General features: G+C 45.8%; 1 protein-coding gene across 1 annotated transcript in view; it reads right to left on the bottom strand.

Annotated features, from left to right (window-relative positions):
- Nucleotides 1–21,748, bottom strand: part of DCTN6 (dynactin subunit 6) — a 70,577-nt gene extending 48,829 nt beyond the window's left edge. The window contains exons 1-3 of the mRNA XM_085641071.1: nt 21,594–21,748; nt 16,577–16,641; nt 10,945–11,050 (exon numbers count right to left, since the gene is read on the bottom strand). Coding sequence (XP_085497197.1) covers nt 10,945–11,050; nt 16,577–16,641; nt 21,594–21,628 — 206 coding nt within the window. The 5' untranslated portion in view covers nt 21,629–21,748. The remainder of the gene's footprint in view (nt 1–10,944; nt 11,051–16,576; nt 16,642–21,593) is intronic.
- Between the last annotated feature and the right edge of the window lie 496 nt (nt 21,749–22,244).

Below are 22,244 nucleotides of genomic sequence, written 5' to 3'. Positions count from 1 at the left end.
CTAGAAAAAAACTTCTTCCCTTTCATGGACAACTGGTAGGTAAAAGTGCCATCTCAAGAGACATCCTTTGCCTTGTTTATAACACTATCTACAAACTGATATTTTTAACCAGTGATTAGACATTCCTTAGTGTCTTTTCTGAATCATGCATTAAAGGAGCAGGAATAGATGTATCTTGGCATAGCTCTTCTAACACCAGACAAGAATTGCCTTGGAAGAAACCATGCAAAAATGTTCCCCTCAACTTGCAAAACTGGCATGATGGTTCAGAGAATCTAGGTCATTAAGGCATCCTGTAACCATATTATTCCTGTAACAAAGTGATGAAAGAAAATTTTAAAGGTCCTTGGTAACAATGTATACACACAAACTGCAATAGCAAAACTATCTTACATCTCATCCCCTGCCCATGTCATCTAAAATATATAGGGATGACAACCTGGAAAAGAAACATAAAGGAGTGGAAACACCGTAGCAATAGTCAATCCAAACACAGTACAATGAAGACATCAAATTATATAACACAAAATCATAGAATGATGTAGACTACACCATCATTGACAAGATCTATCAAACACCAAAGGCAAAAAGAAACCTCTGTCAAAAAGAGCAATGAGGAGCTATGAACTACAGACATGCGTGAACTGACTAAACCATGAAATCCTTTGGCATCAAATCTTATCTGGCCAGCACCTGTACTACTTCCATCTGCACAGGATTTTGAGACCCCAAACACCCAGAGGGCATTTGAGGACTTTCAGATATGACAGAGACCTCATTTTTTAATCTGATAAATTACAAACTTTCTACTGTTACCACGATAGGACCTTTCAATTAAACCAACTAAAACGAATCATTAGGAGCCACACAGAACAATTGTACCTTAGAAAAAAACTGGTCACAGTATTATAAGAATCTGTCTTGCATACGGAGTAGTCATCTTAACCCTTAGTTTGACACAAATCCCAACCATACCAAGATACCACCAACAGGGTTAGTGCTCCCTTTCTATACACAATATGCGTAAGATGCCTCCTAGCATGCAGCTACCAAGATCAAGCAAAGCAAGGTTGTTGTTTGATGTACCGCATAGCCCATGTGTGAAAGACACAAATTTGTCTTTAATGCTCTGTAATTTATGTTTGTAAATCGTGGACATAAATATAGTACTCCTTAGCAGCCTCCTTGATATCCTGAGCAAAATGTATTGGACAAAGAATACCCTTTCCAAGATGGGGCCAAGTATGGATATCCATTATTGTATAGAAATGATCTTTTACAAGACTTTTCGGCAAGAAGCACATACTCTGCTCCATATCCTCTGCATCAGGTGAGTGAATTCACAAAATGTTACGGACAGCCTGCCCTACAACCATCTTTCTTTCATTTCAATAGGAAACTAATTAAAGAGGTCTCATTATTCTGAAGAAGGTAGAGAGGAAGAATGTGAGACTATACCAGACAATGAAAATGGAGAAGCACTGTAAGTTAAAGCTACTTTCTTTAGCATCAGATCTTACAGAGGGACGGATGCGGTAACATAATATCATGGAAAGACAATAATAATGGAAGGATGGTAACAATAAGTGTTGTCACCGATCAAGGTACCAGCTTAAAAGTACAGTAACCCGTAACTGCCAATGGGTGAGCACTTAGAAACCTATAAGGACTTTGCAATGCACAGAAGAGAGAAAGAATAGATTTACATATATGCCCTTCCAATACAAACCAGTATGTTTTTCCAATTGAGGTGGCAAAATGTTCTTGGAAATGATCTAGTCACATTCTTTAAACCCGACATGGCTTAAATGCTAGCATCAACAAGCATTAAAAATACAATAGGTCTCGCCTTTTATTAAGTTAAAGCCATTTGCTTGAGGAGGAGCCTAGCGCGCATCCAAGATGGTCGCGTGAGCACAGGGCTCCCCGGACCCTTTCTGCTCCTCGGACTATATCCTGAGACTATCCTGATTTGGTGTATGGAATCTGGGAGATGAAGACCAGCTGATCATATATCTCTTTTCAAAACTCTAATCGGACCTGGGAATCCTGAGTTGTCGTCGTCGGAACTTTTGGGACCCACCCGACGGAGGTGGCCGGGGTGAAGGTGACCCGTGGGGCCGGGCTGCAATTGAACAACAGCGGCCTCAGCGCGGTGCCAGTTACCGATTCAGCACTTTCGGTTTCGGTTTTGGCCTTCAGGAGATCATCTGGCGTGCGTGCTCAAGGTGGCGAGGTGCCTCCTGGGCCTCTGCCCGAGGCTTGCTTCCATCTGCTACTGGCGGGCCTAACGCCTCCTACACCGACAGTTTGTGGTCCTTTCCCCTTGATCGGAGGTCCCATTGAGAGACTGCGCTCACATGGCGGGCAAAGGGGGTCCGGAGGGGCGCAAGACCAAGGCTTCACTGCGCGGGGGAGCGGTCCAGAGCAACAACATGGACCGCTATACCCAGGGCAGGGGGTCCCCTGGCGCTGCTGGCCTCTCCCCGGATGCTGCAGGGGGAGGCACGACCGTCTCTGCGGAACCTTCCCTACAGGACATTATGGGCGCCATCGAGGGCATCAGGGAAACTATCGCGACGCAATATGAGGCCCTGGCCCGTAAGATCGACACTGTCGCGATCGACGTCACCCTGATCCGGGCCGACCTCTCTAAAACCAACGAGAAGGTCCAGGCCCTTGATACACGGACCTCCACCCTGGGTGCGGAGGTGTCGGATCTGTGGGCCGCGCTTGGGGACATTAGATTGGTCAACGACCATATGGCCCGGCGGCTTGAGGACTTCGAGGGACGGGCCCGACGCAACAATATCCGCATCATTGGGGTACCGGAGTCCTCCGACAGCCGCCCGGTGGACCTCGTGGTCGAGGAACTTATCCTGCAACAGCTGTCCCCGGTTGGCCTAAGCAAATTCTTCGCTGTGGAGCGGGCCCATCGAGTTCCGGGCGGCCGGCCGCGGCCGGGGGCCCCCCCGAGGCCTATCGTGGCTAAACTGTTCCACTACAGGGACCGCGATGCTATTCTGCAGGCTTCACGGACCCGTGGCCCGGTCCGCTACGAGAACTCGACCATCAACTTTTACCCGGACTTCACGCAACTGGTCCAGAAACAGCGGATGGGATTCCAAGGAGTGAAGCGCCGTCTCCGCGAGCTAGGCCTGAAGTATTCGATGATCTACCCGGCGAAACTTCGAGTGGAGCATGGAGAGCGGACAGTCTTTTTTGACTCTCCTGTGGCCGCAAGTGACTGGCTGGACTCGCTGCCGGACGTGGGTGGCCGGCCCGGGCCCTCTGGGGGCACCGCAGGTGACGGGTCCCCTTAGACTGACCTTTGGTCCTTGCTTTTGCGGTTTTGCACTGTACAGTTGGGTCTTACTTCTTTTGCATACTGTGTTTTACCAGGACCCGTGAGGGGTGCGGGCGGGTTCGGGTCCCTTTCCTCCTCCGGGGTCTTTTTGTAGAATGGGGTTAGTGGGGCGACAGGCACACTGCAAGTTGGGGGGGGTCTTCGGCCCGCAGGGGTGCAGGGTGGGGGGCGTTGGACTTGGGGTGGGGTTGGGGGGGAAGAGGGGTTGTTTAGTTGTGTGTTTTTTGTTTACAGGGCGAGGTATTGATTTTTATCCATATTTGGGAGCGGTGCTGCGGGCTGGGGGCCTCTTGATCTATTGGAGGGGATGGGGGGAGACAGGTTGAGGCTTATGTCATGGAACGTCAATGGGTTGGGGGACCGTATTAAGCGGGGTGTTGTACTGCAATATTTGCGTCGTTTGACTCCTGATGTGGTGTTTCTCCAGGAGACGCATTTGGTCGGCAATGTCTGCCATGCGATGAACAGGGGGGGATACCGCCTCGTAGCCCATTCTGGTTTCACAACTGGCTCCAGGGGGGTGGGCATTCTCCTGCGAACCTCCCTTCCGGTGGAGATCACGAGGATAGTCTCGGATGACAGAGGGCGCTATGTGTGTTTGATTGGGAGGTGGGAGGGGCAGCCCCTTACCCTGGTTTCAGTCTACGTCCCCCCGGGCCTCCAGAACTCCACCTTTACTGATTTGGGTCGAATGCTGCTTGACCTCCCGGACGGCCTCCTGCTCATGGGCGGGGACTTTAATTCTGTGGTCTCGGGTGAACTGGATCGTCACCCACCGAGGACCCTCCCCGCTGCCCAGTCATGGCTGGGTGGGATGTTGGAGACCTTCGGCTTGGTGGATAGTTGGAGACTAATGCATCCGACCCAGTGCCAGTTCACCTTTCATTCGGGGGCGCATGGGAGTCTCTCCAGGTTAGACTACTTCCTTATGCCCGCGGCGCAGACTGGTCGGATTCGAGAGGTCAGACACCTGGCGCGTGGTATCTCCGACCATTCTCCGCTGTGGCTTCTCTTTGACACCGGGTCGCGGTCCGCAGGGCGGATAGCTCCCATTAACCCCTGGTACCTGCGGGACCCTGTGACTCGTGACAGCCTGGTTAAGGCCATGGACCAATACTTCAGTGAAAACGAGGGGTCGGTGTCGTCTGCGCTGTCCCTTTGGGAAGCCTTTAAAACTGTTATACGCGGACACGCCCTCGCCCAGATAGTGGTGGCCAAGAAGGTTAGGAGCGAGGCGGTGGTGAAGCTGGAGACTGACATCTCGGGGCTGGAGTCGGCCTTGGAGGCGAATGTTACTCCGGACGGGCTACATGCCCTTAGCCTGAAACAGTTCGAATATAGGTCCCTGGTCACTGACGCGGCCAAAACTATGTATAGGGAGCAGCAGGGCCGATTATATGACGCGGGGGACAAAGCGGGAAAGTTGATTGCGTGGCTGGACAAAAAGGAGAGAGTGAATCGTGTGGTCCCCGAGTTGCGTGCTGCGGATGGTGTGTGTGTGACTGAGCCGGATGAGATTGTGGAATGCTTCGCTGACCACCTCCGGGCGGTGTACTCCCCGGTGACTGACAGGGACGAGGATGACTCTCGCCTCCTACTGAGAGATATTGCTCTGCCCGGCCTGTCCGTTGAGGACCGGGAGCGGCTGGACGCCCCCTTATCGTCGGATGAAATAGCGACCGCGATTCGTTCCCTTCGCTCGGGCAAGGCTATGGGTCCTAACGGTCTGCCCATTGAACTATACAAATTGCGTCCTGATAAGCTTGCGCCCTTCCTCAGCCGCATGTTCCGCGACTCTCTTGCGGCGGGTTCCCTTCCGGCCGACCAGCGCTTGGCCACTATAGTCGTTATCCCCAAGGAGGGCAAGCCGCGTGACCGCTGTACCTCTTACCGGCCTATTTCACTGCTCAATGCGGAGCCTAAAATCCTGGCGAAAGTCCTGGCCAATCGATTGTTGAGTGTCGTGTGCGACCTTATTCATCCGGACCAATGCGGCTTTATCCCGCACCGCAACACCGCTCTTAACTTGCGTCGTCTGCACGGGGTCCTCGCCAGGGCGGAGTTCCTCACCGAACCGGCCGTGCTGGTTTCTTTGGATGCCACGATGGCATTTGACACTATTGAGTGGCCATTCCTCTGGGCCGTCTTGGATAAATTCGGCTTTGGAGAGGGATTTATTGGCTGGGTAAGGCTCCTTTACACGGGACCCATGGCTCAAGTGGTGGTGAATGGGCGGGTCTCTCGGCCCTTTGCCCTCGGCAGGGGCACGAGGCAGGGGTGCCCGTTGTCCCCGTTGCTTTTTGCTCTCGCCCTGGAGCCACTCGCTGCCTGGCTCCGTTGGGAGCCCTCGCTTGGAGGGATCCGGTGGGGCCCGGGCTTCGAAGATCGGGTCTCGCTGTATGCGGACGACATTCTCCTGTATCTCACCTCACCGCGGCAGTCACTCAACGTCCTCTTTGACGTTCTGACCTCCTTTGGGAACAATTCGGGTCTCACGATCAATTGGTCTAAATCCTGCGTTTATCCCATCTCTGGTGGTCCTCCTCTCCTGCCGCCTCGGCTCCCGATTCAAATATCTCTGAGCGGCTTTAAGTACCTGGGGATATACGTTTCGCTGGACCCGGTGGCTCGCTATGAGCAGAATCTCCTGCGTCCACTTCGGCGACTGCGTGAGGACACGGCCCGGTGGTGCAGGCTGCCCCTGTCCCCGCTGGGTCGGGCCGCGCTGTTTAAAATGATGTCCCTTCCCAGGTTCCTCTATGCACTCCAGAACTCCTTCGACGTTATCCCAGTGGCCTACTTTCGGGAGGTGGAGAGCCTGCAGAGGAGACTGGTGTGGAACGGCCGGGCGCGTATTGCTCTTGCCAAGCTCACTCTCCCCTGGTATGACGGGGGCATCGCGCTTCCTGACATTCGCAGGTACTATTGGGCCTCGCAGCTATCTGCCATTAACCACGCCACGTATGCGCCCGGCTTGAATCCGGCGTATGAGATGGACAAGTTCCTTCTTCCCGGCGGGAACTACAACAGGGCACTTTATTCCCACCTGGCTGACCGGACCCTTACGGGTCCTACTAAGATTGCTGTGCGGACCTGGAGGGCTGCCACTGCGGCCATGGGCTGGAGTGAGCGAATGACATGTGCTACTCCCTTGTTTGCCTCCGACCGCCTGGGCAGCTTGTGGACCACCAAGGGGTTTGACCAGTGGGACACGATTGGTATCAGCAAAGTGGGAGACCTGTGGCACAAGGGCGCGGTCAAGACTTTCGCGGTGCTCCAGGCCGAATACGAGCTGACCGACAGGGAGTTCTTCCGCTACGCCCAGGTTCGACACGCCCTGCTCTCGGTCTTCGGGGAGGGGACCAAGATCCCTGTCTCCTCGCCCCTCGAGGACCGCATACTTGACGGACATGTCCCTGATAGTACTATTTCTTTAATTTATAAAAAATTGATTAATCACCGGGCGGATCTCCTGGTGCGCCTTCGGGAGGCTTGGACTGGGGATGGGGTCGAATTGGACGATGAAGACTGGCAGTCTGCACTGTCGTCCCCCAAGGAGGTTGCCATTCCGGCTCGTCTCCGGTTGGTACAGCTCAAGATTCTCCACCGGGTGTATGTGACGGGTCCGCGCTTGGTCACGATGGGATTTTCCGACGACGGGCTCTGTAAGCGAGGCTGTGGGCTCAGCGCCACCTTTCTTCATATCCTTTGGGAGTGCCGCGAGGTGGCGGACTACTGGCGCCGGGTCCACACGGTTATGGGACAGGTCACCGGGGTTGTGCTGCTGCCGGAGGTGCGTCGCTGTGTCCTGAATGTGTGGGAGCCCAATGACTACAACGCGGCTCAGACTCGGTGGGCGGCCCTAGGGAACATGATTGCCAAGAGGGATATAGCGCAACTTTGGGGCGCTCAACGGCCGCCCACCGTGTCAGTATGGAAGGAGAATATGGACTGGTGTATGTTTCGGGAGAAGACAGTGTATGTGGCCCGTGGCAAGCCGGGGGCATGGGGTAGAATTTGGGGTCAATGGAATGCGTATCGCGGAGGCATCTGTACGCCCCCCCTGGTAGACACTGATATCGCCATGTCCCCCTGACCCTTGGCGGCTCCTGGCGCTTTTTGTAACAACTACATATGGACGTTCATCTCCCTTGACCCCCTTCCCCCCCCCCCCTCCGTCCCCGGCCTCCCGGTACTCCTCTCTTTAGCGGATTGCTCAAATGTTCTGACTGGGGTTTCCCGGGGGGAGCCTGAGCCGCACTGGTATCCCTCATAACTCGCCTTTTGTTTTTATTGTTTTTCATTTTGTTTCTGTTATTGTTGGACTGACGCTTGCTGTTCTTCGAGAACTATCTTGAGCCACTGCGGGGCAGTGCCCTGGGAACTGACTGTAGCCTTGATATGTGTATATTTCCTTATGTACCTAGCGGCCGGCCCGGGTGGTTGTAGGCCCATACTTGTAACCGAATTACTGTTCAATAAAAACTTTTTCAAAAAAAAAAAAAAAAAAAAAAAAAAAAAACTCTGCTGTATTGGAACTCTTAAAAAAAAAAAAAAAAAAAAAAAAATAAAGCCATTTGCTTTGCTACACAATACCATTAGCAAAGCAAATGGCTTTAACTTAATCAAAGGCGAGACCTATTGCATTTTCAATGCTTGGTTTTCCAAGCATTGGCCGCGCGCGCACACAACTCCCGCTTCTCCCCCTCCCCCACCACATATCGCGTCTCGCGGCCACATCAATAAGATGGGGCCTAACGGCTAGAGCGTATGACCTCGAAGCTTGGTAACCAGGTTCGAGTCTCTGCGGCTCAACCTCTTGTGATTCTGGGCAAATCACTTCATCTCTCCACGCCTAACAAAACATGGATGTGCCCGTCTGGAACAGCTGGTGCTCGTGTAGAGCGCCGTGATACCTCCAGGTTGAGTTCGAGCTATATAAACCTACAAGACAAAAAACACGGCTCTGCAGATCTAACACGCCCTCACACGTGCACTCACTGTCCCTGGCCTCAGAGATGCTCTTGTGCTTGTGGGGGATGCACTCTCCTCCTCCATATGTAGCCCTCGCTCCGAGAAAATTGACGCACTTCCTGCTGGTTGGCGAAGAGTGAGACACAAGCTCTCACGTGACAAAGTCGGGGTATAGCGCCCACCAAGCGCATCTCGGGTTTAAACAAGCATCGTCATACAAATAGAACACGGTGACCAGTATGGGGTTGTTTGCTCTACCCCACGCCCCAGTGACACACTAAGGATTGACACCCTCAGTAATGACACCCTCAGTAATGACACCCCCAGTAATGACATGACACACCCAGTAATGACACCCCCAGTAATGACATGGCACACCCAGTAATGACACACCCAGTAGTGATAACCTCAGGAGAGACACACAGGACTGACAAACTTAAGAGTGACACGCCCAGGAGTGACACACTCTGGAGTGAAAGTACATGGGCCCCTGTCCCTGCAGGCTGGACTCATTAAGATGCGGCTTAACTGTTAGAGCGAATGACATCGAAGCTGGGTTACCAGGTTCGAGTCTCTGCGGCTCAACCTCTTGTGATTCTGGGCAAATCACTTCATCTCCCCACACCTAACAAAACATGGATGTGCCCGTCTGCAACAGCTGGTGCTCGTGTATAGCGCCATGATACCTCCGGGTTGAGTTCAATCTATATAAAATTGAACGACAAAAAACACGGCTCTGCGGATCTCACATGCCCTCACACGTGCCTCAGAGGTACTCTTGTGCTCGTGGGGGATACACTCTCTCGCCTCCATAAGTGCCCCTCGCTCCCAGAAGATTCACGCACTTCCTGCTGGTTGGCGAGGAGTGAGACACAAGCTCTCACGTGATAATGTCGGGGTTTAGCGCCCACCAAGCGCCTCTCGGGTTTAAACAAGCATCGGCATACAAATAGAACATGGTGACCAGTAAGGGGTTGTTTGCTCTCCCCCACGCCCCAGTAACACACTCAGGAGTGACACCCTCAGTAATGACACACCCAGTAGTGATACATCCAGGAGAGATAACCTCAGGAGAGACACACAGGACTGACAAACTTAAGAGTGACACACCCAGGAGTGACACACTCTGGAATGTAAGTACAGGGGCCCCTGTCCCTGCAGGCTGGACTCATTAAGATGTGGCCTAACAGTTAGAGCATATGACCTCGAAGCTGGGTAACCAGGTTCGAGTCTCTGCGGCTCAACCTCTTGTGATTCTGGGCAAATCACTTCAACTCCCCACGCCTAACAAAACATGGATGTGCCAGTATGGAAAAGCTGGTGCTCCTGTAAAGCGCCCTGATACTTCCAGGTTGAATTTGAGCTATATAAAACTGCGAGACAAAAAACACGGCTCTGCGGATCCTACACGCCCGGAAATTGCTTGTACTGTCTCCACGCAAGGAAGCTAGAGATGTTTAGGAACGACTGCTGTGGCACAAAATGCCATGAAGGCGCTTGTGTGTGGCATAGAAGGACTCCCTGAAGATAAATCACGGATTACAGTGACATAGCGCGTGACAGTAAGAAAATAACAAGCGCTCGCCATGATGTTTTCATCGCCTTTTTCTGCCGTCCTACTTGGACGGCCTCGCCTGCTAAAAGGTTTCTGGTCTTTATGGGGCCATGTGTTTGGCCCCATAAAGAAGATAAGAAACCTTTTACGCCAGCTGGAAGTCAGACGAGCCAGTCCAACTGGGACGGCTCTAAAAGAGAAAAGTTTACGTCACTGGAAGCTCTTTTCCAATGGCTGGCCACCGTTTAGCATAAACGGTGACGCCAGCCAATGGAAAAGAGGGGTGGGGCTTAAACCCCGCTAGTGAAAGCTATCCAAAAACATAAAATCTCACCAGCGAGACTGCGCATCTCTGTGCAGTTTACGCTAGCCGAGACCTAAAAACACAGAGTACAAAGTACGTCTATGAGTACCACAACTGTAAGAGCATCCCTTTTATTTGACACACTACAATACAGCTCTATGGGTATGGTCTCACCATGGTTACATCAATAGGTATAAAGATCTTGTATAACCTAGTGCATAAAGAACATTTTTGGGAAAAGAGTTTATCAAAAAGCATTTTGTAGGAATTTCCTGACAAGGGATCTGGATATAATGAATTTTAATAGCAAAACTTTTAAATTGTGCCCAAGAAAAGGATGTCGTGGGCTTCAGAAATAAAGTGATCATGTAATTTTAGAGCGATGATGAACACTTTTTTCATGTTCATCAACTTCCATTAAGAGTGGCCTTCAGCTACTTCTAAACACTTGCATAGAGTGCTCGGAGAAAATGTAGAAGAAAAGTCAAAAGAAACAAGACCAGCAGAATAAAACACAGACTCCTAGAGGATAGATTCCTCTATGATGGTAAAAGAAAGGAAATTAAGATTGCCTTCTATAGGCATTTTCAATTCTTACAGACTTGATTCAGTCAAGTATCTCAAGCTCTAAAGTGTCTCAAGAAGAGGGACAAATTTAGCAGTGCATGACCCTAGAACGTCTTAGCCAACATATTTAACCTACAGAATGGCATTAGACGCAAAGGTATGGCGAGTACAATTCACCTGTTTATTATAAGGGCTTGCTCCTCTATTAAATTGCCTTCACCAATCACAATTGGCCCCGCTTCTGCAATGATTCGTGCTTTGGGATGAATCACTGTCCGAGGACCTGTGGAAACAAGAGAAACAGCACAACTTAACAAGGACTTCCATCAAATAAAAATAAGTACTTACACTCAAAACCTCTACTGATTCAGGTCCAAATGGTATTCATGTTCTCTGACAAACCTTTCAGACTGTTTAGGTGGAACATAAGTCTAGAGATAAAACTAAAAACTATTTGAAGTGAACCTAATAGGGAGGAAAAAGAGTGAAAAGTGGAACCTGAGCACAGATGTTGCTTTAAAAACGTTATCTAAGTATCTGTAGTTAGGACAAGAAGGGAATATGTGGAATAACAAGCCTGGTTTCAAAACAGAAGCCTGCCCATTAGGTATGGAAAAATTCCACGAACTCTGCTCCTTCCCTGATCAACTAAACTGCCCTTGCCACAGAGATCTACTTCTGTGGTAGCTTTGGACTTTTTCTTTGAAGAAACAAATAACATAGAGGGGACTGGAAATTTGGAATTTAGCCACGTCCGTGGGAAGGAGGGTATATGTTATGTTTGGCTCTCACTAAGGGCCACTAGCAAGAACACCAGATTGTAAATTTCTTTATGCACTGCCATAACACAGCAACAGTGGGTAACAAAACGTGTTACTCACTGTTGCTGCATCATAAAGGAATACCAGGATGTTCTGTCAGAGCTCTGTGAGAGCTTGTAAGAAAGCGCTGGAAAGCAGACTTCTAAAAGGGTGGGAGGGAAGGTATAGAGTGGTGGGTGAGGGAGGCCAAGCATTTTTTGTACATTTGGGACCGGTAGAAAGGGGTATGTTGTGTATGGCTCCCTCATTACTTCTCTGCCCCTGTTTAGCAGATGAAAGCAGGGAAGATGATTTTGGGAGCACTATAAAACGTATAAATATAGATGTTTATTTGCCGCTGGGGTCACATTGCCAATTTCATGTCAGTCAACCCCGTGGTGATAAACATCCTGTTATTCACTGTTACCATCCATAATTATATAGGTTATGCATGGCTCCTAGCGTGAATGTCCGATTTGAATTCTGTGGTGGGTTACAAATCTCATTCACCATTGCTATGCCATAAAGGAATTTGAGCCTGCTCTGGCAGGGCTCAGTGAGAGCCTGTCAGATCAGCGCTGAAATGCAGGGAGCACAGCTTCTGAAGGAGAGGGAAGGGAAGGCACAGAGAGTGGAGGGGTGGGTGATAAGAGGTCAGGAGGTTTTTTTAGTTTTTTTATTTGTGACAGGAAGAAAATGACATGTTATACATGGCTCCCCCATTACTTCTCTGGCCCTGCGTAGCAATTGAAGGCAGTGGCAGATGATTTTGGTGGTGGGGGCTGGGGAACATACACAAAATAACAAATGGGTAAAAAGCGAATTATGGGGATCATTTTCACCTCAGGATTCTGAGTGACATCACAGATAACTCGGCTTTGTTCTTGTTGTGTATTTCACGTCAATCAGAACCCCTCGGTGAAAAACATCTGCATAATTTATTTTCAATGTTACTTATCTATAATTCTATATGTTATACATGGCTCTCATCGAAAGCTATCAGTGTAACCAACTGGACTCAAAATCCAGTCATTCACCGCTGTACAATTGCAGCAGTGTGTACAGAGCTTGTCAACCACTATTGCAATGTCATCAAGGATTTCCTGGCTGCCCTGGCTGGGCACTGAGAGAGTATGGCAGTGCAGTGCCTGCGTTGCCCTCTGCTCCACAGTTTCAGGGGGAAAGGGAAGGGAATACATAGAGGGTGGTGGGTGCGGTTGGCTGGAGCCTGGTGCATTATTAAAAAACTATTTGGGTAGATGGGAGAAGGTATGAAGAGAAGGTGGTGTGTTGGCAGGACAAAAGGTGTTTCTTTTTTATTTGAGCTGGAGTTGGGTGGTAAATGAAGAGGGTGGTGTGAGTGGGCGGCAGGAAACCAGATAATATTGTTTATATTTGGCCACAGGTGGTATAGGTGTATGGCAGGTCTTCACATGTTATGTGGATGGGAGGGGGATGCTAAATGCAGGTGGCAGCGCCTGGGTATTTTTTCTTAATATATGTGCGAGAAAGTGAGTGTAATGCAGTGGGTGGTATGGAGGCTGGAAAGTACATTTTTTAAATGAGGGTGGGGGGCCGATGGCCAGAGGGTGGCTGGGATGGGTGGCTGGAAAACAGATTAAATGTCAGAGGGCAGATGCAGGTGAATGGCTTGTGCCTAGTTCCTCTACTCCTAAACAGCTGATGTCAGCAGGGGGAGAATAAATGGAAAGGCCACACAAAAGACATACATTAAATATTGCTAACTGTGAATAACAGGGTTGTTCTGAGTGACAACATAGAAAAATCAAGCTTTGCTCCCAATGTCTCCTTGATGTCCCTCAGAACTTTTTAATTTAAAAAATCCATTATTCCCACGTACCAATCTATAACTCCATACATTACTTGGAGGGTGACGCTATTAATTATTATAGGTACATTTTATGGTGCTTACGCAAGAATTTGCTTCTAAGTGCAAATCATCAATTACACCATTCGAGAGTGGTGCCTTGAAGTGGTAATTGTTTTTTCAAATGTTGTTATGTTTGTGTCCTATAGTATAGTGTCTGGAAGGACGAATTACCAACCGACCCAAAGTAGCTCAGTTTTAGACCTCGCACCATAGCCAAATTACACTTAAATTGGTCTATAAGATTTCTTCCTCCCTACCGGAGCATGTGGTAAGCTGATGAAGCCTAATTTATGTATTTTTTTGGTGATACATTGGCTGGAAAGGCATTCCTTGATTGTAAATACCTGCAAAGGCATTAGAATTCCATCCTTGCCGCCAGCGGAAGTCAGTGAATGGCTTTTCCTGCTGGCAAAACATGGTAAGCTAGCACTTCTTTTTTGGCCTGCTACTAGAGGGGCTACCATATTCTGAGTTCCAGAGTGAAGGACCACATTATCTTTGTTAGTTTTTCTAAAAACAAGATATTCACATAGTGCATTATGGGACTGACCACACGAGAATCCATTGAAACTTAGGTGAAATTAGCGGTGTGACTTTTTTCAGGCATCTTGGGTAAAATATGTGTTTTTACTGTGATTTCTGCCTGGGATTCCATGAAAAGGTTTTCTTCTAACCAGTGGTCCGGGTATTTTGCATTCCTGTATGGCTGGTTGTTTCTCAATAGAGTTGGGGGACAGGTAAACCTACCAATGTTTTGTATTAGGGACTTGGTTCCAGCTAGCAAGATCTCAGTATTGCTCATATTCAGATGCAGACAATTCAGTTTCATCCATGAGCTGACACTGAAGTAGCGAGCATTTATTCAGTGTCTTGTCATTTCTGTATTCATGACATATAGTAACACTTGTGTACCTATTCCCGTAGCTAGGCTACTGCGCCCTATTATCCCAGGATAGAGAGCTTTGAGCTTCTAGGACGTAGGGGTGCCCCAATGCAAAAATGGTAAGGCTTGTTCTGCTAGGACAAAGCAAACCTGTAATCATGGAGGGTAAAGACTACCTCTGCTAACTATGACAACTGAACAATCCCACTCAGACTGAAAATAATCAAGGGCCTCTTTTCATCACACACAACTTGCAGCTTGTTTTCAACTATAGTTTTATTATAATTTTACTGCATTTATTAACTGAAATGTAAGTAGAACAAATAAAAAATAGTAAAGCAAAATATTTTTTTAAGTAGTAAATAGTAATATAGGCACAAAATGAATCAGGGTGCAGTTCCCATCAATCACAAATATTCTCATCTATAATGGTAATAGTGTCTATTCACATTTCAATCAGGTCTTCTCTAGGTAAATGGGTGGTTCTAGTGCTTCCTAATTCAGGACAATTGAACAAGCTTTCATCAACAGGTGGACATTTAAACATGTATACTCAATGAGTTAATTGCTCTCCTTTTTGCATAATGACTACCTAGAGTTGCATAAACATTTTTTTAGACGTCACTAACTGTTGTATTCTCACCTGCAATATTCCTAGGTCTGATCTCCAGAGCTGTTGTCTTTTACTAATCAAATCCAACTGTGTTTTACAACATCAGAAAAAAAGTTAAATGACTTTGGTCTACAGCTAAATAGTCACATGATCCTTCAAGCCGATTAGATGTTATTGCATGACTGTTTTATCCCTAAGAAAATATATATTCACTCTGGCAGTATTATGAAATTCTTTGCCATTTGAGAACAAAGGTTTGTCCCATTCAGTCCCTGGGTCCATTTGTGAAATTTGCTCGAATGTGTTTGAATGACCGGACTGATCCACCAGATAATATAAAATGGGCACTTTTACCCACATCATACTCAACATCTAACTGAAGCTTGTGGCAAACTCTTTACTAGCCAGAGTGATGTATATACAATCATTTATGGAATGAAGGATGCTCAGCACAAACTATACCAGCAATATATGCTCCAGACTGGTTGATGAGTAAAAGATTTCAAAATATGTGACATTTTATAACTAGCTTGTCTTTGGGTTGTTAAAAGATTGGGTTTTATAGATACATGATGCTTCAAACGCCGTTCTCATAGGACCCTTTTCTGAGGGGTTAACTCACTCCCTGAAAGAACCCTTGAGCCCTACATGTTCTGGCCACTTTTCACCTTTTATTACATACAGATAAATCAGAGCAGAATAGCGCAAACTAGCACAGTGAAAAAACGTGCATCATGTGAAAGCTCATCCATGATAACTGCCGGAATATCCTAATGCTTGTTTTTCTCAGTCTTTAACATTACCGTAGTACTTTATTTTAACAGAAAGAGAATGGACAGAACAGAATTCGCAAAAAGAAGAGGAACAAGGGGGAGGACACCTGAGCTTCCATAGTTTCTCTAAAATTATGCATTTCCACATGGATTGAGACATTTGAAACTGAAGAGAACTAGAAAATCTGAATTATCCTAGGTGAGATCATAGAAATGTATCACCATTAGTAAACATGCCCCACTAATAGATTAAACAGGTCACTCAATCATCATTTTAGGCAGTCTGAGAACAGACAGAATTCTTGATCTTTGGAGACATTCTTTTGAGAACTTCTATCACTGCCTGAGGATGAATAGTAAGTTTGGAGTAATTTATGAATCTCATATCTTGTTGCGAACACCAGCACACGGTACCCAAAGAACTACTGAATTACCTATATACCATCATTTATGGTCTTTGTGGCATAGGCCACACCCTCTCCACCTGTACCACTATGGCTGTTTCTGCCTTTACATACTCCCTTAAAAGTTACTCCCTATGCACTGATCTAACACTTACACCACTCAATGCTTTTTCCTACTTTGCTGATGAACTGAGCATGCTTCAGCTCAAGGAACACCACTAAGGGAGCCATGCTAAATTTGGGCACAGAAATAGAAGCCACATCCAAAACATACAAATTCTTCAATCATTTCTTTGTCGAGAATGGCCTTTATACTGCAGGGGGAAATTTATCTAGCTCATCTACAATACCAATTCAACAAATAATCCAATAAAATACTATCGAACTGCAAGCTGGTACAAGTGTGAAATGTGAAAGCATGTGCATGAAATACATTTATACCGACCTATTGTAACATCTCCCTTGATTTCACTTTCCACACAGACAACTGCCCCAGGAGCAATTTTCACACTGCAGAAGAAAGGAACAACATCAAGCATTAGAACACAAGGATCGAAGTTAGAAGTGATCTACCATGCTAATCAGCAACTGCATCAAAGTGAGTCTAAAACATTTCACTTTCAGTCTATTAGATGTAAAAAAAATGCTAAAGGCTGACAATGTCATTTTATTTCTTAAAAACAGTTTTATGCTATTTTTGAACCTGGCACACTGTGTTTTGAAAACAGCTTGAAGCCAAGCCCTGGGATCACTCGTGCTCCTCCAATTTCAATTATGTCAGTGGAAGAAAGGACATTCCCCCAGTCTTTGCAAGGACTCTAAAAAACATAACACAGCATGTAAGGCATGTTTTAGCTGTGTAGTTTAAAAAACAAATTAGCAAAATCAGGATCTGTCCCAGAAGTTCCTATCAGTAAAAATATTAGTGTTATTTTGCTTTGATATCCTGTAATAGAATATCAAATGTATGAACCTTGCACACGGATGGCTGAGTTGTTTATTCTGGACGGGGTAATGTTAATATCTCAAGGAAAACCTATTGTAATACTTAAATGGTACGGTATCTGAGTTTTAGCCCATTATAGTATATCTGTGATGCAGTTTTTGAAGTGTTAGAAAACAATAACTATTGAGGTAAAATCAAGATTAGCCAGATAATTAATGATTACTTTTGGTAGAGATTTTTATTGGTTTGTATTTTCATGCATCATTAACAGCGTGAAGTATGAATTTAAACACACAAATTCACATGAACAAACTGATATAATGTGATTGGTTTTTAAACTAATGTCATATGATTAGTAGAGGTGCGTCTTTTTAGCAATTGTTGATAAGGCCATATTTCTGTGTAAAACCCCATCTTGTCCAAGATGGAAGTCAATACTATCACTCAGTGTTTTCCCCCCTGCGCACATCCTCTCTACACAAGCTCCGCAGAGCCCATTCAAGTTGTAATGCAGGTATTTTTCAATGTTATTGTTTTGTTCCTGATGCACTTTACCCAGGTAAGCTGTAATTTGTAACCCTTACTTGTCTTTACTCTGGTACACTGTGACCTATTAATTCACCTCCTAGACTTTATTGTTGATGTATCATATTCTATTAGAACATCTCCAGATGACAGAGGGCACGGAATAACTAGGTTAGTGCTTAGGTGTTAAGGCATTGTGACTTTATTTTTCATGGGCTCTGATTTGCTGAAGAAATCATACACTTGCTCACACCACAAAGAACCTGCAGAAATATTGATGTAATATGCAAGAATAATGTATAAAAAAAACTTGACTTTAGGGATGAGCCAGAAGATTTCCTTGAGACTTAGATCCTGCTAGGGATCCTATCTGTTTTTCTACTGATTTCACTGCCCATTTGGGCTCAGAATAATTTCTGATTTTCACACACTCTGTATGACTGCATTTCAGAGCCTTCCTGGCAATGACTCTGTACAGCTTTATTTTGAATTTTGTAATAAAATTCTTTAACTTTTTATTGATCGAGAACTCACTTATTGAGCGGCCCAAATTAATCTTAAATTAAATGTATTTAATTAAATGTATTTCTCCTGATCTTGATGTTTTGGGAGGTGCTTTAATGCGGGGACACATTACCTTATGAAATTGGGGTTTAACACCGTCTCCGATCCAAATGTATGTGGGAACAATGTAAGGTAAATTTTGGAGAGTCTTGATTTTGGGGTACAGTGTTTAGCTCCAACACTATCAGGAAGACTTCTCAAACTGGGCCAGGGTGGATCATGGCACAAGCAAGGCTAAACACCCTTAGATACGGAGCCCATTGAGCTAGGCCAGCTGCCAACTTAAAAGCCTACATTTTGAGCTCTAGTTAACAGGGCATCCTTAGATCTGATGATTGCTAAACGCACTTTACTTTATTTTTCATCAGTATTTGAAATGACATTGTTACTGTTCAGCTTTAGAAAAGCTTAATACCTTTCTCATGAGACAAAAGAGAATATGAATTTTCAAAATGTCCAAGCTTTTATGAAGGCAAGTTTCAATTCCATACCACCCAATGAAAATGTCTCAAGATTTAATGATGGATTTATTTTACATGTACAGATGGTTCTTTATTGTACCAATATGGTTTTCCTAAACTGGAAACCTTATATTTGAGGGTTGAGAGTTTAGATGAGTGGGTGAGTAGTTTATCAATGTGGTTTTGAGCTTTTGAGACAAAACAGGCATAGAAGATACTTGTGTGACAGGATGGTGATATGGAGACCGGTTGGTGCTAGTAATGGGTTAGTTACAGGATGCCACATGTAGTTTATCTCCCAGGATTTCTGAATGTGTTTTTTATTAGATTTGTAATTTATGGCTGCTGTCAGTGAAACCTTAACACAATATTATTGCAGACTTCTCTTGAATACCCACTTCAAAACAAGATAATACCCGTGAATAATCCAAACTTCATTTTAAATCAATTTCATATGAAAGCTGTATGTTCTTTTTCAATCAGATGTCCAATATCAAAAGCCATAAACTTGTGCAAAAGAGGCATCCCTGCAAGTTTCGCCCTTTACTCTCATGGCTTGCATAACATATGGTTAATTACAACCCAGTGTTGCTGCTGATTATATACAGACTGCATTAGTATCAAATAAAAGGTAAATGAACCAAATCAAAATGCTTATCAGCGTCCACACTATTATCACAAGGAAAAAAGCCATATTCCTTGTCGGATAAAATTCCTGTAATTAGCATGTGTGTTACACAACATTTGGCCAAATTTTAGACAGTGTTGGATCAGGTTGCAGAAAAGGTCTTAAACTGTCATTTAATACACCTGTACTGAGAGCGATTTTGGTTTTTTGTGTGCCTTCTTTAAAGAACTGCATATTGTTCTATTGTTCCAATTTAATTTGTTTTCCATCATGCTTTAAATAACCTTAAAAAGCAGCTAAAACGGTGCAACACGAGAAATTGCTTTTGATGAGTTCATGTCACTCCATTTTGAGCTGCCTTGGTGTCTTCTTCGGTGCACTGTAATGCACTAGTGGGGGATATGGCCTCCCCCTACAATAAATGCATGGTAAAAAAGCATGGATAACCCATGGAAAATCCAATCCTTAAGGTACTTTTTGGGCAGTGCTGGTAACAACACAAACGTTCAGCGCTCAAAGTGAGAATTGCCACTGTTCAAACGCAAAATTAGTGGTATTTTGAAAGTACATTTGGACATTTCCACTTGATTCTTAAAAAGTGACTATGTGACTTCGATATGAAGCAGTAAATTATGGACAGAGGGGGCAATCTGACAAAAAGTACCTTGTTATAGCATTGCACAAAACACTTGCTCAACAAGGCAAGCGCTTGCTGGATTCGTCCACATTTGTTTCTCAAGTAAGGTTTTAGAAATAAGTTGGAGAATGCGCTAATGTAGCAGTGGGCCTCACACTTCCTGGATGCCCTCTAGAATTACCCTCACCGTGTGCTCCGATGTGCCTGAATTCTGGGACTTCTAGTCTTTGTTTATGTCATTATAAAACAGGACTACAAGTCCCAGAAATCAAAGGGAAAAATATGGACTTGAGTAGACCATCACGCACGGACCTGGGAAACTGGCAGCTATGCAATCCGCATCTTAAAACTCACTTGAGCAGTAAAACTAAACTAAGCCGTCTTACAAGACCGAGGTCACGTTTACTGCGGGGTTGTTTGTTAGAGAAAAAGAACTTCAGAATGTAATTTCCTTTGTAAATAACGGCACCCCCTGGACAAGTGACTAATACTGACCTCTCGCCCCCGCCTTTAGAGTCTGACAACAGTCCTCCTGTGAAAAGTCTTAACGCCATGAGGTCAAATTCGCCCTCAAGGCACGAGCTACCTGTCGATTCCGTACTGTACAGGCGTCAGGAAAATCGCGATTTCGGGTAAAAAGGGGCAAGTACACAATCTGAGAATTAAAAACAAATTCGGCGGTCTTCGCAGGTGGTCAACCTCAAAAGCATCTGGGCCAAAACCACCACTAGGGCATGCGACTTCCAGTGGCAGTTGTCTGATCGTCCTTAAATCTGATTGGCTGAGATGGATGTTCAACATTCTAAAAACTGTCTTCTAGAATGAAGCCTGGATTCCGCTCACAGGATTTCCATGTGTGGGATGTTCTTTCGTTTATCCAAAATTAGGGTTGTGGAGGAACGAACCCAGAGTTACTTCTTCACGCAGGTGAATAAAACAATTGTAATGCATGTAAGAATTAAAGCTGTTTTGTTTCTAAACCAAGGCTTAACAATTCACTTAAAACAATTTAGAGGTCACTATCGGTCTCGGAGGGATGAAACAATGAGCTATTGGCATTCAGTCTTGTTGAGGCGGTGGGAATGTTCTTGGTGACAGTTACACGCGAGCTATATACACTTTTGAAATGGGAATCCTCCTGGGCAGTAGCATAAGATTGACTGACGTCACACAAGATTGATTGACGTCACACAAATATATCGGTTTAAAGCACTATGTTTTGCGGTTATGACTGACATCCGGTGTTCATTTCAAAATGCATCGCTGAACGTGAAGATATTTTTAATGCTCCCTCCTATCCGAAATCCATTTATAAAATAAAATGAGTTACTGTCATGAACACCACTTTTGGACAAAAGAATGGTTGACATCCAAAAACAAAATACAGTTTTTCATATAGGCTGTGTGGAGTAGACCTATAGTTCCTTGCATAGTCCACTGGGTGTGCCAGGTGGGATTAGGGGACAGGCAATCTGAGAAGGTCAAGGGGCACTCTTATACAGGAAGTCAAGGGTGCTATAGGTTGCGGTTTTATTTATGATGTGCCGATCTGGTCTAGGTAGCAGCACCCCGATGAAAGGGCAGGGTTCGGAATCAGATTTTGCTCATACCAGTGCTCGGTATGCCCTCACCAGCTGCTGTCACACTAGCAGGGTGAATATGGTAAAAAGCTAGGTGCAGGACATATAGCGCAGCACTCACTTCCTTTGCAGGAGGGGTCTCAGCGGGTCTGCCATCGTGCACTCTCTCGCTCTCCCCCGGACGAGTACAAGGGGCTGGGCTGCTCGCAGTCACAGCGGGGTGGGCGTTTGAGCTACACAGTCGCTGCTCCACCCGGCTCAGGGAAGTTTTGCCACCATTGTGCAGCGCTTCCACTTCTCAAACGAAGTCGACTGACTCGGAAGATGTTTGCTTTACTTTTTAAAGCAGAAGGCAATAAGTGCAGGAATATTGAAACATTATCGGGCAATAAAATTGAACTGCTTATGTTGCACTGCCATACGAACGCATGACGTACTGAAGCTTGTTTATGCCTGTCCTTGAGGAAACTGAGAAATAAAATATTTGCTCGTTTTGTTTTAGGAATTCTAACTGCTTCAAAATAACTATTGATTAGCTGGGTTTCCGTTTAAAATGCATCTTAAAAGATGGTGGCCTCTGTTACTTTCTTGGAAGGGGCGGACCAAAAGACTGACTGAGTATTCTAGACCGCTTTGGGAAAAACGCCCCTGCAGTCACCAAATGCGGACGCCATCTTGAAATGGAAATTTGTACATTCAGGTTACAATAGGAGTTTTTTTTCTTTAAACCGAAAGCGTCTTCTTTTTAAATGTATTTTGTTGTCTTACAAAG

The sequence above is a fragment of the Triturus cristatus genome, chromosome 2_2, assembly GCF_964204655.1.
Source record: "Triturus cristatus chromosome 2_2, aTriCri1.1, whole genome shotgun sequence".
Taxonomy (NCBI): Eukaryota; Metazoa; Chordata; class Amphibia; order Caudata; family Salamandridae; genus Triturus; species Triturus cristatus.
This window is presented reverse-complemented; position numbering and strand designations above follow the sequence as displayed.